The 18534-nt window shown below is 33.0% G+C and overlaps 1 protein-coding gene across 1 annotated transcript; it reads right to left on the bottom strand.

Moving 5' to 3' along the window:
- Nucleotides 1-2687: 2687 nt before the first annotated feature.
- On the bottom strand, nucleotides 2688-12829 carry LOC139496224 (sulfotransferase 1C4-like). Its single transcript, XM_071284704.1, has 6 exons — nucleotides 12609-12829; nucleotides 7675-7835; nucleotides 6808-7131; nucleotides 6268-6371; nucleotides 4799-4967; nucleotides 2688-3009 (listed from the first exon to the last, which is right to left on the bottom strand). Exons 1-6 carry the CDS (start codon nucleotides 12614-12616, stop codon nucleotides 2885-2887), a joined length of 891 nt encoding a protein of 296 aa, XP_071140805.1. The 5' UTR covers nucleotides 12617-12829; the 3' UTR covers nucleotides 2688-2884.
- Between the last annotated feature and the right edge of the window lie 5705 nt (nucleotides 12830-18534).

The raw sequence follows: 18534 nt of genomic DNA, 5'->3' as shown, positions 1-18534 counted from the left end.
TTACCAAGTATGTGATTGAACCAAGTGTACTAGCTATAAGTATAATAGATAGTTTAGTAGTGGAACAATTTCTTGATGACGAAATAAATCTATATTTGTAAGGAGTTCTGTGCAGCTTCGGAAGCCAGTACATATAGTTGGAACTGTCATTGTAGTTAGTTCTGCTTGTAAAGAGGTAGCTAAAAGTGTATGTTTGTTACTGTAACAGATGTCATTTTCCTAAAATGGAGTCGATTGGAATGTTGGTGGATTGGTGACCTCCTTTTTAAGTACCTCAATGTAAAATTTACGTCAAACAATAATGATATTTCTAGCAGCCTTATCAGTCCGGACACATAATACTTATATCATCCATGTTCCTTACCGAATAAAAAAGAAAGAATCTAAAGATTTCTATTCAACTTTTTTTCGTTGTATCCATTTAAAGCAGTAAGGATGGAGTGAGTCGTGGATGATGTTACGACACTCACTCCATTTAAGAATTGACTGAGGACGATATTTAGGTTCTTGAAGCCCCGGTCACACCTTAACGTTTCATGTCCGTTCAGTGTCCATCTTATCCGTTGACGTCTGTTCTGTCCGATGGAAAATTTTGAGCATGTTAAAAATTTTGAAAGGACGTTCAACGAATGTAGTGTCCATTGTACATCCGGTACGTTTAATGGATAAAACGGGTTTTAACCGTTTGTGAAACGGACTTCTACCGGACGTATAATGGATACAACAGACGATGAACGGATGTGAAACGGATACATGCCAATCAAAAATTTCGAGTCAGAAATGCCAATAATTGGCATGTTAGATTTTTGAGTGTCATGAATGCTCATCATTCATTATTGATCTCAGAATAAGAACACGTCTTCACTATCAATCAGCTCTTATTCAGGCCAGAACATACCCATATAGGCGGAATTTTGAAGAACAAACCAAAACCAGTTACATGGAAACTTTTTGAATATTTCTGCGATTTACATGTATAATCATTGTCGCCTTTAATCTTTCCGCACATCTTGTTTATCCGTTTCATCCGGTAGGCCTCCGTTAGATGTCCGTTTTATGCGGTACTTGTCCGTTGGATGTACGTTCAGCCTCCGTTCTGTCCGGTACGTTTCCGTTTTTTGTACTTTGCATATCCTGTGTGTGCCCGTTATTTATTCGTTTCGCAACCGTTTTATTTGGTCAGTACATCAACGGACTCCTAACAGATAACAGTTTTGTCAACGGAAAACTTATTTTTTCCTCCGTTTGGTGTCCGTTCGTGCTACCGCTAAAAATAATTTTATCTCTCGGTCACGAACGATGTTGAGGTCTCCTGATATAACATGGGAACAGAAAGGTTTAAAGAATTAGTAAAGGAAAGAACATGATCAATATATATGTACTAGTATGTGAAATTAACCGATCTAGCTACTTTGATCTGTTTGGTATTAACATATATTTAAAGAAACATTGCTGTTACAAGAATAAGAAAAGTTCAGTAATAAGTTGAAACGAGATGATTTCAATTTTGAAATTCAACATTTCATCACCTAGCAACAATGCTTCAACAGGTCCCGCATATTGAATGTCTATTGTTCAACTGTAACGGTATTGAAGCGTCAGTGCACGTGCTGTTTCCAATTTTTTTATTTAACGTCCTCGCTTTCTGATAACAGAAAAAAAGTAAAATCACAAAAATACTGAACGTAGGGGAAAATCATTTCGGAAAGTCCATAATCACATGGCAAGATCAAATAACAAAACGCATCAAAAACGAATGAACAAGAACTGTCATATTCCTGACTTGGTACAGGCATTTTCAAATGTAGAAAATGGTGGATTGAACCTGGTTTTATAGTGATAAACCTCTCACTTGTACGACAGTCGAATCAAATTTAATAATATTGATAATGATGTGTGAACAAAACAAACAGACATAATAGGTAAAAATGTCACAAATAAAGGTACAAAGTCTTAATTGACCCAAGGTTATATCAAAGAACGTCTCGTCTTTTTGCGATGTACTACCTGGTATGACTCAGTATTTTATTATCCAGTGAAAGGGTTTTCGGTCTTGGGCGTTCCTGTTGCAGGTGGGTCCTGCGATTCCTAAAAGATCCTAACAGTGGTGTTTCATTTCACTACCTTTGTATTTATAGTTTTAATTTGTACTTGATCGAAAAAATTGCACACTATATAGTGCATGTACTATAAAAAAATTAGATTTTTTTGAAATACTAAGGCTTTTCTACCTCAGGCATAGATCACCTTAGCTGTATTTGGCAAAACTTTTAGGAATTTTGGTTCTCAATGCCCTTCAACTTCGTATTTTATTTGGCTTTTTTAACTTTTTTGGATTCGAGCGTCACTGATGAGTCTTTTGTAGACGAAACGCGCGTCTGGCATATATACTAAATTAAGTCCTGGTATCTATGATGAGTTTATCTACACAATCAATAAAACAACAAAGTTTATGTTGGCGCATTTGTGAAATTAAAATCAACTACAACATTTTTCATGCTGGCGTCATATGAATTTACGCTTCAAAACAGAACACAAACTAACGAAAATTAAGTTTTAACAATGAAGTTTCAATGTTTCTTGCTCTTTGGTCGGATTGTTGTCACTTTGACATATTCAACGGTTCAACTTTCAATTCTATTTTCTATGTACGACTTAAATATTCAAATCAAGAAAAACAGTATTGCTATACCTATATGATTTATTATAACAAAAAGGATTATTTGGATAAACTCCCCCCAGTATATATATGATATAAAAAAAAAAAAGAAGATGTGGTACGATTGCCAATGAAACAACAGTCCATAAGAGACCAAAATGACACAGAAATTAACAACCATAGGCCACCGTATATATGATGTTGGTTATATTTAATTAAGACAAATCAAATTTGACCAGAAGGTTCAAAAACAAAGTTAACATCTACGTTCTTCATTTCTTTTTCATATAATGCATCAAATTGTTCATTCTGCGAGACCGTAAACCAGTTTTTCCAGTCACCGAGTTTTCCTGAAAAAAAGATGTTATACTAGAATGATAAAAAATAGATAGTTTTACTGTCGCCAATATCCATTTACCGGTATCCGATACGCATCAGTAAATCTACAGGTAGACGTCCGCAAAGCTTCAAATACAATACACGTATCTTTTAATTCATCTCATTCAAAACGACTCAATTAAATTAGAATAAGGCCGCATTTCCTTCTAACCAAAATTTTGTAAACGTCGTGTCGCGTTTGTTGTTGTTTTCTAAACTCTACAAAAGTAGAAACAAATGCATCGTTTAATACGTCTTTTCTAACCCTGTTTGAACTTTCAATAATGCATGCAAATGTTGTTGGTAAACAGACTTTTTACAAATACTTCGTTTAATTAGGTTGAAGTAAGAAACAAATATAGCGTTCGTACTAACAAACGACAAACGACAAACTGCAGACGCACTTTTATTGTTTGCATAGTTGGTCAACGTTTATTTAAACTTTGCAAACGTATGTTTGAAAGAAATGATCAAAACATGTGCGCGCTTAGCCGTTTGCATCGTTTGTATTAGAAAGAAATGCACTCTTAAGTTAGGTTGTATATCCCAAAAGAATGAAGTATACGAATTATGATAAACTTCAATGACATATGGGAAATATACAATGATAATGTGAACAAATGGTCGGTATTTTGATCAGATTGTAAATAAATAAAGACATGTCCAATGTTTGGACTTTATTTCAATAAAATTACTTACTTATACAAAATGCATTTACTAAGGCTTTTCTTCCTCAGGAATAGATTGCCTCAGCTGTATTTGGCAAAACTTTTAGGAATTTTTGGTCCTCAATGCTCTTCAACTTCGTACTTTATTTGGCCTTTCATATCATTTTTGATTGAGCGTCACTGATGAGTCTTTTGTAGACGAAACGCGCGTCTAGCGTAATTTTATTTCTGGTATCTATGATGAGTTTATTTGATAGAAAATACAATTTAAAAAACTCCTGCAGCATTGTAGAAAGTAAAATCACAAAAATACTGAACATCGAGGAAAACTCAAAACGGAAAGTCTCTAATCAAATGGCAAAATCAAAAGCGCATACACATTAAACGTATGGACAACAACTGTCTTATTCCTGTTACAAAACTAAAAAGACTAAGGTTTTTCTTATCCTATGAATAGATTACTTTCGCCTTATTTGGCACAACTTTTTGAAATTTTTGATCCTCAATGCTCTTCAACTTTATTATTTGTACTTGTTTGGGTTTTTAACTATTTTGATCTGAGTGTCACTGATGAGTCTTTTGTAGACGAAATGCGTGTCTGGCGTATTAAATTATAATCATGGTACCTTTAATAACTATTGTTACAGGTATTTTCTTAAGTACAAAAATGTGGATTAAACCTACTTTTATGTAGCTTGCTTAACATTCTACTTTTGTATATTACCTTTTCGGAACAATGTAGACTTTCCCTCTGGATGCATTGTAATTGTATATTACCTTTTCGGAACAATGTAGACTTTCCCTCTGGATGTATTGTAATTGTATATTATCTTTTCGGAACAATGTAGACTTTCCCTCTGGATGTATTGTAATTGTATATTACCTTTTCGGAACAATGTAGACTTTCCCTCTGGATGTATATTACCTTTTCGGAACAATGTAGACTTTCCCTCTGGATGTATATTGCCTTTTCGGAACAATGTAGACTTTCCTTCTGGATGTATATTACCTTTTCGGAACAATGTAGACTTTCCCTCTGGATGTATATTACCTTTTCGGAACAATGTAGACTTTCCCTCTGGATGTATATTACCTTTTCGGAACAATGTAGACTTTCCCTCTGGATGTATTGTAACTGTTATATCGATCTTCTTATTCTTCAATTCATGAAATGAACATTTCTTTACCACTTCTTTTATGAAGGTATCGTCATATGGAACCTCTAGAAAATCTGCGAGTCTAGTGGTATGTTTTATTGGATCCTGGAATACATATATTACAAGTTATGTTATATATTTGAGCCTTGAAGATTCAATGTAAAAAGTAGAGTTGGTTTTAGTGAACATCATTCGTGCGTTTAGGGGTGGCGTCACTTCCGTTCCTTTGTTAAGCGATTGGTTGGAAAATTGAGAATGCTATATTGCACGAATTATTCGGCAAATTTAATTCTTGAAATTAATATTCAACACTGCTTTCATAAGGGAATTGTGATTAGGTACCTACAGAACAAATATTATTTCTAGTTTATTGTGCACAATGACGATCACTAAGACGCTTGATGAACGTTCATGGTGCACGGATACAGGCAATCCCCTCTATCTGATAAATGCCGTCAGAAAGGTGCGCATAATTGACGTGTGGTCTATTGCACTCAGTTACGATTTACTTCAAGTGTTTTATTACTCGTTTTCTATATTTCTACATATACATTTTGAAAGAAGGAAAACGACTGAGTATCGGCAGGTCAGTGTCAATACGAAACGAATAAAGGCTCTTAAAGGGTCTGTGTTGCTCATTTTGATCTATGTTAATCAAAAATAACCACTCACGAATATTCTAAACTAACATGTTATTTGTGACCTTATGTATAGCTTTTACAGTTTCTATGTACTTGTCTATCTATTATAGGAGAAGACTTTACCAAGTCGAAACACTTGTTTCTAATCCATTTGTCATTTTTTAACATTAAAATATGTTTAAACTATCTATTCTAGTTTTCGAAATAATTATTGGTAAACGTTCTCAAATACGTCATTTTAAAAGTTGTATACCTATCTATGTATAATTGACTCTATGCAATAATGCTGCAATACATGTATTATGTAATAAATGATAACCCCGTTTATGTACAAGATTATACTTTGTAATAACATTAACGGTACCAATTTTTCTGCACCAAATGCGCATTTCGACAATACATGTCTCTTCAGTGTTGCTTGTGGCCAAAATATGTAAAATCCAAAGCTTATATAAAAGATGAAGAGCTATAATCCAAAAGTTCCAAAAATTATAGCAAAATCCGTGAAAGGAATCAGAGCTTTGCATGAGGAAGATACATTCCTTAATTTTTAATAATTTTTAACATTTTGTAACAGCAAATTTAATAAAACAAAAAAATCCGTATTTTCATGCCAGTACCGAAGTACTGGCTACTGGGCTGGTGAAACCCTCGTAAGTATTGTGTTAAAGAAAAAACCCACTAGTGTACTAAATAAGCACGCGAGTTTACTTTTATTGTGTTTATCAAATTAAGATCTTACACAGAAAAAAAGAAATACTTACCAACCACATATCCTCGTAAAGAACTTGGCATATGTTTGCTTTTTTATGTTTAATTGCATCTATATATTGCTTAGCATGATTAAACCAACCTCCATATATATCATCTGGAAAATAAGATTAAACATATTGCAATGTACGGTACGACATGACCAACTAGTTTAGCTGAAAATAAATAACTTATCATGGAAACTACCTTACTATTTTAGAGTTCCTTCGAGTTGTGACTTTTCTTTACTATTGTTGCCTCTATTTATCCTAGTGTTTATTTGGTTATGTTCATATATGTAAATAAACATTAAAAATATGATGGATTTGCGTTTTTGAACATGTTAATTTTTAACTGGAATGACAGTTTTATTACCGTCGATATATACAAAGTATCCTTTTTTTAATCTCCAATCTTCGTTATGTTCGCTGCATCTGTTACTTTTTTATAGTTTGTATGCTGACCAAAATCAGTGATAGCAAATACTAAAATATGATTTGTCCGTTTAAAACTTAGGGAAATTAAATAACAAAGAGATATTTAAAACAAAATACCATTTAAAACAAATTTGTCGAAGTATTCATTCCATGTCATGTCAGGCCATCCTATTTTTCCATGTAGAAAATTGTACATGGACACATCTCTGTCTTTTGGGTTTCGACTCACGTAAATAATTTTGGCGCCTTTGTTAATATGTGCTGTTGGCAGACATTCAAATGGTAGATGAGTCTGTAGAAGTCTTTGTTCCGACATTGCTTCTGCGAATTTGTAATCTTCTGGCCATTCTAACTGTAGATTTAGAGATGTCCAGTGCTTTGTGTTGTACTCTGTTGTCTGATTTAAAAGCATCGAAGTTATTTCATGTATCCAATGTGTTCCTGCAAATAAATGTATAACAATTATAAATGCTACAATAACCTATGTTAACAGTTTTCAAATCACAGGGTAAATATCTTCTAATCATCATTCCACAATTTTATCATTTTGTTTCTTAGCAGCATTCCAGAATATCAAAATTTGAAACTCAAAACGTTTAAAATTTGCAAGCACCAACAAAAACGTCCTCAACGACATTACACATTAAGATATATGTTGACATATCCATTGACATGATTCGAGACTCCGTTCAGGCACATGGCGGTATTCAGCTATTAAATTTGACTAACATACTTACAGGTTTTATGATATTGTAATGCATGACATTTCTTATTATGTATAATTTTATATCAGTCCACATTGTTTGTGTGATTGCAAACGTGAGTTTTTTCTACTTTAATTCTATAAATTATAATAATTACAATGCATGTATGTTTCATTATTATACGTTATTTTGATAGGCTAACAGCAATCTAGCTATTTCTTTTAAAGAACACATCTAATTATGCCATGCATCGGTTTGTTAAGTCTTAAAGATTTTTAACCTGCTTTATAACAGGAAGCAAGGATGACGTCATCATCTCTTGAATTAAAATCTTTCATCTGCTGTAACCTTTTACCAACATCTCCAACCATACTAGGAAGAGGGAAATATCTCCATCCATTGTACTCTATAAGTGGCCATATACCAAATTTATCATCCAAACTACAAGTGAAAACAATAACCTGATTTCATATCATTGTGCTCTATACTGCTATAAGTGGCCATATACCAAATTTATCATTCAAACTAAAAGTAAAAACAATAACATGATATCATATCATTGTGCTCTATAAGTGGCCATGGTGTCTTCCTCGAATGCCAACATTTTATATGTTACCTATTCCTGGAACGCCAACAAAAATATTTTAATAAATGTTTATATAAGAACAATAGGTGTTTTCATAACTATTTAAATCATTTTATAAGTATTTAAATGTAAAAAATAATTAGAGAAATTGATAAAATCTTATCACTTTTTGACAAGAAGAAAGTAAATTTTGAGGTTAAAATTATCATGAATTTTCAAAAAATAATAAAGAAATAAAAACATTTTTTATTACTTTTTATTAAAAAAAAATCATTTAGGAAATGAAAGGTTTATTAACATAAGACATGTTTTATAAAAAATCAAAAAAATCGAGTTAAATACAATTATTTCAAACTAAAAAGGATATTAAATATTTATTTAAATCCATATCATTTTAAATATTTTATTAGTTAGTATGTACTATAAGTTAAACTTTACTCTTAAATGTGGAAATATTCAACAATAATTATCAGATCACATATGAAGATTTGTGCTTTTTGTCAATGTTTACTTAGTAGGTTATATGTATTGTTTTCTGTATTTAAAAAATAGAAGATGTGGTATGATTGCCAATGAGACCACTCTCCACAAGAGACCAAAATGACACAGAAATAAACAACTATAGGTCATCGTTCTCTGTCTACAAACAAATAAATACTGTTCGAAATTTTCTTCTTTTTATGCTATGAAAAAGTATGAGAATATCCTCCATATAACTCTACAAAATTTCAAGTCCATAAGTAGGTTATATGTATTGTTTTCTGTATTTAAAAAATAGAAGATGTGGTATGATTGCCAATGAGACCACTCTCCACAAGAGACCAAAATGACACAGAAATAAACAACTATAGGTCATCGTTCTCTGTCTACAAACAAATAAATACTGTTCGAAATTTTCTTCTTTTTATGCTATGAAAAAGTATGAGAATATCCTCCATATAACTCTACAAAATTTCAAGTCCATAAAATAGGGTAACAAGAATTCTGATGAATTGCCAACATAACAAACACCTGAACAATATATTATAAATGACTTACAATAAATAAAAAAAGGTGTATTATTATACCCAAGAAAAATATCCTGAACAACTGAACAAAATAAAACATAGTAATCTAACATTCATACAAAGTTTTGAGAAATTCAACATAAGGATATGACACCAAACACAACTATAGAAAAATTGGAAAAAAGTATCCAAGTCCAAAGACATTGTAATGCAATAAATTTCGAAGTTTTATTTTTAGAGAAGAGCATACTGGTTTAAGCAGATACAGCAAAAAATGATTTTCAACAATTTTACAATATGAATGTGATTTAGCTACCTAGAATTTACCTTAAAGTTTCTGTTTAATTAGTATAATTGTTTTGATAAGCATGCACTTTTGTTGTGATAACTACTTGCACCTATTCCTCGAACGCCAACATAATTTTACAGGTAAATTGTCGGTAGATCAAAGGATGTTGGCATTGAAGGAATAAACCGTGGCCATATACCAAATTTATCATCCAAACTACAAGTGAAAACAATAACTTGATATCATGTCAGTCTGTCCTAAAATAACATCACTGTTAACGGTACCATCTGATAATTGTGTACGTCAGACGCTTTTTCCGTCTAACAAGGCTCATGAGAGATGCTCAAATAAAAAAGTTCAAAGGCCGTATAAACTTGATAAAGTTCTAAATAGAAGTTCTATAATGTAACTTGGCTACGAGCATGCGTTAAATATTTTTTATATATTTTTTTAAATATATTTTAAATATATTTTTTTTTATTCGCTAATATATATTTTTTCAAAGGCTAGCAATGCTAACACACATCACTATTATTAAGTTTCATCAATTCTTATCGAGGGAGTGTCAACTTTATCATTTATCAGTAGAAAATGTGTTGTTTTTATTTCAAATGCAAACTTATGTCTCAAACTTGTTGCATTAATTAGTGTACTCGCCCACATATCAACCAAATTGCATCACACACACACACCTTCCAATTAAATTAAAGTGTTCCGAAATGTATTGTTTTTAGTTTAATGAGCTTTTCGGTATTGTATTTAGTTTCTCCGTAAAATGCATGTACAAATTAGCTGTTTGCAATGTTAAGTATCCATCCATGATACATAATTTGATAACAGCACGTTTTACTTACATACTTCGAACATATAAAAGAAAACAGTATCTTCAGAATGATATTGGTTAGACACCGCACATTAAACTTTTCTACATTATAGATTTGCTATTTTACTTACTTTAAAGGACTTTGATCATCTCAGGTCTGTTGCATTTTGTGTTGTCTTTGATAAAATGTTGCATTTAATTTAGTGGATATAAAACCGATCTTTAAAAATGTCTTTTGAATAGTTTAATGTGTATACTGCAATAAGTTTAATTTGTACTTGTGTGAGCTTATGAATATACAAGTATAAAATATAGAATTGTGATCACTAATAAGACAACCTAATAACGCGTCATCATGCCTTCAGTGATGTACAAAATCGTCACCACATTGAAAACTCTAAAATGGCCCAGACATAACAATATATAAAAGAGGGTAGAAATGCCCTTTAATTTCATGCGTCAAACAGTCATTTTTGGCTACCGTTAGCGTCAAATTAGTTAAATTTTACCGTGATTCGTCAAAATTTCCTGATCGTGATTCGACAGAGGTCTCAAATAATTATCATTACTGTCATTTTTGGAAAAAAATTGACGTGATTCGTTAAAATCATTCGCTGTTTTTATCGCCACAAAAGTGTATATTTTTCGTTATACACCAAAAATTACCGTTTGTCATTTGGCAAGAAGTTTTACCGTTATTCGTTAGGAAGGTACCCCCATTACGACCCTCATAAAGCAATTCAAATGAAAAGAAAATGAACGGCCTGATGTATTTATAAAACAGCAACCAAAAACAAGTATGATGTAAATTGACAATTTCAAATTGAAACAAGAAGCACTGCATTAAGGGCAAACCAATTTGAGTGAGGCAGAACAAAACAGAATGTATCAGGAAGAAGCCGTTGTTTGAAAATCTCACTTTCCTGAAAAAGTGGATTATAAGAACAGGTTAACTATTAAACACAGTTGAAAAGGGATAGACAATTCAGATTGATAAAAAGCAAAACATACCAAAGCATTGGTGCATGCAGTTCACATTATAGCGCAAACAGTTCTAACCTATAAACGTTTCTGATAGTCTTGCTGTAAAAAAAAACTGATTTTAATAGTTCTACCCTTTGTTACTGGACCTGAACGATCTTTTTTTCATTTTACAGATTCTCACCGTTCTACTGTAAAACTGATTCTGATAGTTCTACCTTAAATAAAATTGAGAATGGAAATGGGGAATGTGTCAAAGAGACAACAACCCGACCAACTAAAAAACAACAGCAGAGGGTCACCAACAGGTCTTCAATGTAGCGAGAAATTCCCGCACCCGGAGGCGTCCTTCAGCTGGCCCCTCAACAAATATATACTAGTCCAGTGATAATGAACGCCATACTAATTTCCAAATTGTACACAAGAAACTAAAATTAAAATAATACAAGACTAACAAAGGCCAGAGGCTCCTGACTTGGGACAGGCGCAAAAATGCGGCGGGGTTAAACATGTTTGTGAGATCTCAACCCTCCCCCTATACCTCTAACCAATGTAGAAAAGTAAACGCATAACAATACGCACATTAAAATTCAGTTCAAGAGAAGTCCGAGTCTGATGTCAGAAGATGTAGCCAAAGAAAATAAACAAAATGACAATAATACATAAATAACAACAGACTACTCTTTAATGACTTGACAACAGTATCGTAATTATATCCCTTCTTAATAAGTCTATTCAATGGTTTTGTAAGTTTCTGAGGTGAATACTGACACCTTTGTGCTTTATAAAGAATATTTCCATAAAAAATTGGATGTGAAATACCTGAACGTATTAGAAGTCTGCATGTTGAGCTATATTTACGAATGATGTCTGTATACCGATGATAAAATTTAGTAAATGTTTTGACTAGTTTGTGATATCGAAAACCCTGGTGTAATAATTTTTCAGTAATACATAAATTTCTCTCGTTAAAATCTAAAACATTGTTACATACACGAGCGAATCGTACAAGTTGAGATATATAAACACCGTAAGATGGTGACAAGGGAACGTCACCATCTAAAAACAGATAATTAACGATAGGAAATGAAAAATCATCCCTTTTATCATAAATTTTAGTATTCAGCTTTCCATTAGTGATATAGATATCAACAGGTTTATACAGTTCTATCCAATATATGAGTCTTATAGTTATACGGTAGAACTTATCCCGATAGTTCAATCTATTTAATTGGAACCCCCCTGATTTCTCCTTGACCAATGCTTTATAAGTGAGCCTATAGATTCGATAGGTCTGAATGAAATAAGCTGTTCTCAAATGTGGATTAATTAAAAGAAATTTGTGTTTAATTAGTGAAACAAAAATGTAAAACAATATATCTTACTGTAAATAATGTTAGCAAGGTTGTGTTTTAAAAGAAGGTGACGCTGACTAATACTGTCATTCGATGTAAGCGACACATTTTTGTGTTTCAAATAATTGATACTATACGTACCGTACCCCCATTTAAAATACTAAGTGACTTACCTTGTCATTATACTACGAGATAATTAATGAAATTCAATTATGTACTTTAAAGTGAACACTATCTGCGGAATATTATAAAAATATAAACATTTGAATAATATCACTTCTTCAATGTGAACGGATTAATATCTTATATTTGTCAAATCCAGTAGTGTATTTGTTTTTATCGAGAATACGTTTGAATATTTATAACGTAGAAAATGGTGAAACAGATATGTGTCAATCTATTAAAAGAAGCGGGTTGATTGACCGGGTTACCGTTTCCCCCCTTACAATATGACAGCCGGGTTGTTTCCCTCATGATATTAAAGTATTTGTTACTGCAATAATACATTCAAAGGAATTTAAATCTTTGATTATTTTCAAACAAAGCCTCGCTTGATAATTAAAATTATGGAATTTCTATTTATTAAACGTGAACAGATGTTTAAACATAGACGATTGTAATAATGTCAAGGTTGGGGACTTACATTACAAAATCTATATTTAAAAGCTACAGGTGAAACAAAATTAATGTGCTTTATAGTAGAAGCAAATTGATTAAATATCAAAGTATTTAAAAACGAAACAAATTTGGTATTATACCTGTTATACTAGTGAGTGATAACATGTGTGTTTGTTGCACATTGCAGGTGAATTAGAATATTACATAATCCTTTCTAATCTTTCATATTTGCTAAATATTTGTCTATATGTCCTATGGTTTTTCTTTGATACACATATATATATATATTTACGTGGCCCCTTTTTTAGAAGATATACACAAAAGGCATATGGAAAAGCGGCAAGAGGACTAGGTAAACTTCTAATTTACAGTCTGCAGAGGATATACCTAGAAAACTATAGACTATATTATTTTCATACTTTGAACGACAAAATTATTTTATGTCTGTACCCCTGTGACGTTTACATTCTGACGTCAAACGTGCGATTATACGTCAGACTTAATGTTAATCTAAACCATTCGGTCCAAGTACTTAAAATCTTTCAATCCTTTATGCTTATGGGTTGATTTAACATACATAAATAAAATTTTAAAAATACGAAAGCAATGAATGAGGTTGTTAAATTTGATATAATGACTTTTTGTGCTTCTTTGTTAACTATTTTTTCGTTTTATTGTGATTAAGATTATAACACAATGTTGACTGCTGTACCCCTAATTTTGACATTTATACCCATTATGTGAGTTTGTTTTGTTCACGCATCGTTGTCAATATAATGGAATTTGATGCGACTGTCGTAGAAGTGATTAAGCGCTATAAAGCCAGATTCAATCCGCCATTTTCTACATAAAAAAATGTCAGTACCAAGTCAGGAATACATTGTATGACAGTTTTTATCAATTCGTTTGATGTGTTTGAGCTTTTGATTTTGCCATTTGATTTAGACTTATATCTAGAAATTGGCTATGAGGGTCGGTAAAAACCAAAACTGTACGACAACAGTGGTGATGATTTCAGCTTCCCAATTGTGACCTTTTCATTTTTAAACCAATATTTCCAAATGATAAAGTTAAAAATCATAACTTCCTAAATTTTACGGACGCCACCACGAGTTGGTTGACCGTTATGGAATATACCCTTCAACGGCACTTGAGATCACCCACATGTTTTTGTAGGTTTGTTTTGCTTACATTATGTAGTCTTTTTTTTCGATGCTGTTTTTTGTGTGTATTATTGTTTGTCAGTTTGTCATTTTCTTCATAATCCATCATGGCGTTGTCAGTTTTTTTTTATTTATGAGTTTTAATGTGCCTTTGGTATCTTACTTCCCTCTACAAGTATGGTCAAACCTAAAAGAATGGGAATCTGCTAAAAATACAAATACTTACATCAGATAAAAAGAAACCCCGCCTGTATATACTAAGGTCTTATTCTAAATGTAAATGAGACATTATGTAGCAGCTGCTACATCCCATATGCGAAATATCGATCGTTGTATCTTAAATTTAAGCCTGTTTTTCTCTAAAAGAATTACGAATCTTACAATGCTGAAAATACTCCGCGATTATTATAACTCCATTTATCGTTATCTTACGAATTTTCCTTTTATCTTTCTGATTGATTATTTCCTTTCTCAGTACAGAAGAGTTTTATAAAAAAAAAATATCGCTAGAAACTTAGAGCGCACAAGTCGTTATCAATGAAATTAACATCGTCGTCATAAGTAAAATAGCGATACACAGATTATCATTGGTCATCTTCATTCGATTGTTTTTCTCTTCTCCGATGTCCCCGCTCAAGCTAGAAAATCAATCTCGTTGAGATGACCAATGACAATTTATAAGCACAGGATACAAACAAATGTTATGAAATTTTACTCCAGGATACATGATATTATAAAGATCGCAATGATTTCCTTTTATAAATGAGAAAAGATTGTTTTTAAAAGTCGCAGTATTATTATTATGGGTTACTTATTTGGATTTAACTTATAATGTACATGTTTAGCGTAAAAATACATTTGAATATGAATAATATTAAAAAAGACTAAATTACCTAGAAGAGAAACAAAAAATGTCCTTTAATTTATAACTTAATCTTTGGTCTGGGTAATAAAAATTAAGACAAATAAGGCCGTGTTCACACCAAAAGCCGTGTACAGTAATCATGTTTGAATTTGGTTTAATGTAATGTACTAAAAGAGGGACGAACGATACCAAAGGGACAGTCAAACTCATAAATCTAAAACAAACTGACAACACCATGGCTAAAAATGAAAAAGACAAACAAACAACAGCACACACGACACAACATAGAAGACTAAAGAATAAACAACACGAACCCCACCAAAAAACTAGGGGTGATCTCAGGTGCTCCGGAAGGGTAAGCAGATCCTGCTCCACATGCGGCACCCGTCGTGTTGCTTATGTGATAACAAATCCGGTAAATAGTCTTATTCGGTAGGTCACATTCAGGAAAGGGAAGGGTTTGTAGTTACGACGTAAGGAACATATCCGATATCATTTGTGATACGGTTATTCCATAACGATCAACCAACTCGTGATGGCGTCCGTAAAATTTACGAAGGGATGATTTCAACTTCACCATTTGGAACTCTTGGTTTAATAGCTTCCTTGTGAGCAGCAACCCTCTATCAAGAAAGTTATGATAGGAAATGCAAGCACGGGAATATCGTATCAATTGGGAGATATATACCCCGTATGCAGGTGCTGCTGGAATGTTGCTACTTAGAAATGGAAAGTTCACAATTGGAAAGCTGAAATCATCCCTTTTGTCGTAAAGTTTTGTTTTCAACCGACCCTCATTGTCAATTTCTAGATGTAAGTCAAGATATGAGGCCGACTTAACTGTATCTGTAGTATCCTTTATCTCTAGCTCGATTGGATAGATGCGTTCCACATAGTCACCAAATTTTGAATTATTTAGTGAAAGAACATCATCTATATAGCGAAAAGTAGAGTTAAAGGATAGTGCTAACTTCTTATCTTTCTTCCTAAGAAGTTCCTGCATGAAGTCAGCCTCATAATAATAAAGAAACAAGTCGGCAAGTAGAGGGGCACAGTTTGTTCCCATTGGAATGCCGACAGTCTGTTGAAAAACACGTCCTCCAAACGTAACACATATGTTGTCAATCAAGAAATCAAGCATCTTGATAATATCAGTTTCAGAGAATTTTTTGTTCGAATCAGAGTGATCCTTTACAAAGTAGGATTTATCCCTCCCTAAGACAAGATACTTGTATCTACGTTGGCCATTCTTTTTTACGAAGCAAAGCAATACCAACTCTTTCAATTTGTCTTTTAGTTTGGAATGTGGAATACTAGTGTACAGAGTAGAAAAGTCAAATGTTTTAATACTGTAACAAGATGAAAGAGAGTTAGATTGTATGTACTCTAAAAGATCTTTGGAATTTTTAAGTATCCACAACTGATTCACGCCCCCTCTAGAATAGGCAGTTTCACAATAACTTTGAAGCCCGTCTTTGATTGCTGATAAAATAGATGTTAATAATTTTGAAAGAGGTTTCGTGGAGCACTTGGAAGACCCAGCAATATACCGTTGTTTGTAAGGACACTTATGTAGTTTAGGTATCCAATACAGTGATGGCAGATCCAGTTCTTCATCTTTGGTTGAAATTCCAAAGGAACACATAACAGACCTATGATTATCCAGGATTTCCTCTTTGGTAAGTGTCGTGAGGGTATATGTTGAGTTTCCAAGTGAATTGTCAATACCTAATTCGTTTATCAAGCAGTTAATGTAATGAATTTTACATACAAAAACGATGTTGTTTGGGGCTTTATCTGTGGGGACAACAACATATTTGTCATGGAGGTAGGATAGGTGTTTTGCAACATTTGGGTCTTTAAAGATTGACGTAGCATGGGCATTGATAGACCCATTCAGTTTCTTAATTCTAATTTGTATCAACGACCTCACTGCCTTAATCCATTAGGAAAGAGTGTCTACGTCTTTCTCTCGCGCTTAGCCCATTGCCTGGCATAATCCTCAACTGAATCCATCAAAATTTTAAAGTTGAATTTCCAATTGATGGATTTAGGCTCACGATATTTCGGACCTTTCGATAACACATTTCGTAGAGAAGTGTTATTAACAATGTTGAGGTCACCGGTAATAACGTGGCCAGCGGGATTATATGTGAATTGGGAACTAGCACAAGTGCAATCGGGAGGTTTAGACTTGAAGTCGTCAATATCGAGATCCTGCAAAACGTGTTTGTAATTGAAAATTTTAGTTGCAATAGGTTTGGTATAGGTATAAGAAATGATTGGTACAGACTGGTCTTTGAAATAATTTAATTTTCTGAATCCAAAGCTTCCCCATACATTATAGTATAAAATATTGAATAGGTACCATCGAAAAAAAACCTAAATATAAACTTTCGTGCGGGAAACAATCTGACTCAGAACCGCCCCCCCCCCCCCTTTTCCACCCTTTAAAAATAAGTCAAGTGGTTGCTTCTTTAAGGAAGTCATTTTGGATGATTTGCAGTAGTTTAAAGATGTCTCGATTATGCATTAAATAGTTATCAAAGGTACCAGGATTATAATTTAGTACTAAGTTTCACATTAAATTTGTGCACATCTATACACCTTGTTTAGCTACCTGTACATAAGATTTGTTCACACTTGTGTAAAATGTATGTCATTTAAATGTTCATTATGTAGAACCGAATTCAAATTTTCAAACAACTTTTCTAGCAGTTAGGGAACGACAATTTGACTTTAAAAAAAGGGAGGAATGGATTTTTACACAATTTTGATTTTTTTTAAATCGGGTCACACAGATAATTAGAATGAACAAATTTTCTGAATCCAAAGCTTCCCCATACATTATAGTATAAAATATTGAATAGGTACCATCGAAAAAAAACCTAAATATAAACTTTCGTGCGAGAAAACAATCTGACTCAGACCCCCCCCCCCCCCCTTCCCCATTCCCCCCCCCCCCTTTAAAAATAAGTCAAGTGGTTGCTTCTTTAAGGAAGTCATTTTGGATGATTTGCAGTAGTTTAAAGATGTCTCGATTATGCATTAAATAGTTATCAAAGGTACCAGGATTATAATTTAGTACGCCAGACGGGCGTTTCGTCTAGATAAGACTCATCAGTGACGCTCATATCAAAATATTTAAAAAGCCAAACAGTCACAAAGTTGAAGAGCATTGAGGACTGAAAATTCCCAAATGGTATACCAAATACGGCTAAGGTAATCTGTGCTTGGGATAAGAAAATCCTTAGTTTTCAAAAAAAGTCTTTTAAACAGAAAATTTATAAAAATGACCACATTATTGATATTCATGTCAACACCGAAGTGTTGACTACTGGACTGCTGATACACTCGTGGACGAAACGTCCACCAGCAATGGCATCGACCCAGTGGTGTAAATAGTTATCAAAGGTACCAGGAATATAGTTTAGTACGCCAGACTCGCGTTTC

This window comes from Mytilus edulis, chromosome 11, assembly GCF_963676685.1.
Source record: "Mytilus edulis chromosome 11, xbMytEdul2.2, whole genome shotgun sequence".
Classification (NCBI taxonomy): Eukaryota; Metazoa; Mollusca; class Bivalvia; order Mytilida; family Mytilidae; genus Mytilus; species Mytilus edulis.
The sequence above is the reverse complement of the archived record's forward strand: the minus strand, read 5'-3'. Positions and strand labels throughout refer to the sequence as shown.

Excerpts from the sequence above, each read along its gene's own strand:
- LOC139496224 (XM_071284704.1), bottom strand. Across the intron at positions 7,132-7,674 it reads TGCTTCCTGTTATAAAGCAG|GAACACATTGGATACATGAA; the intron begins GTTAAAAATCTT and ends ATTTATTTGCAG. Across the intron at positions 4,968-6,267 it reads TTTACGAGGATATGTGGTTG|GATCCAATAAAACATACCAC; the intron begins GTAAGTATTTCT and ends TATGTATTCCAG.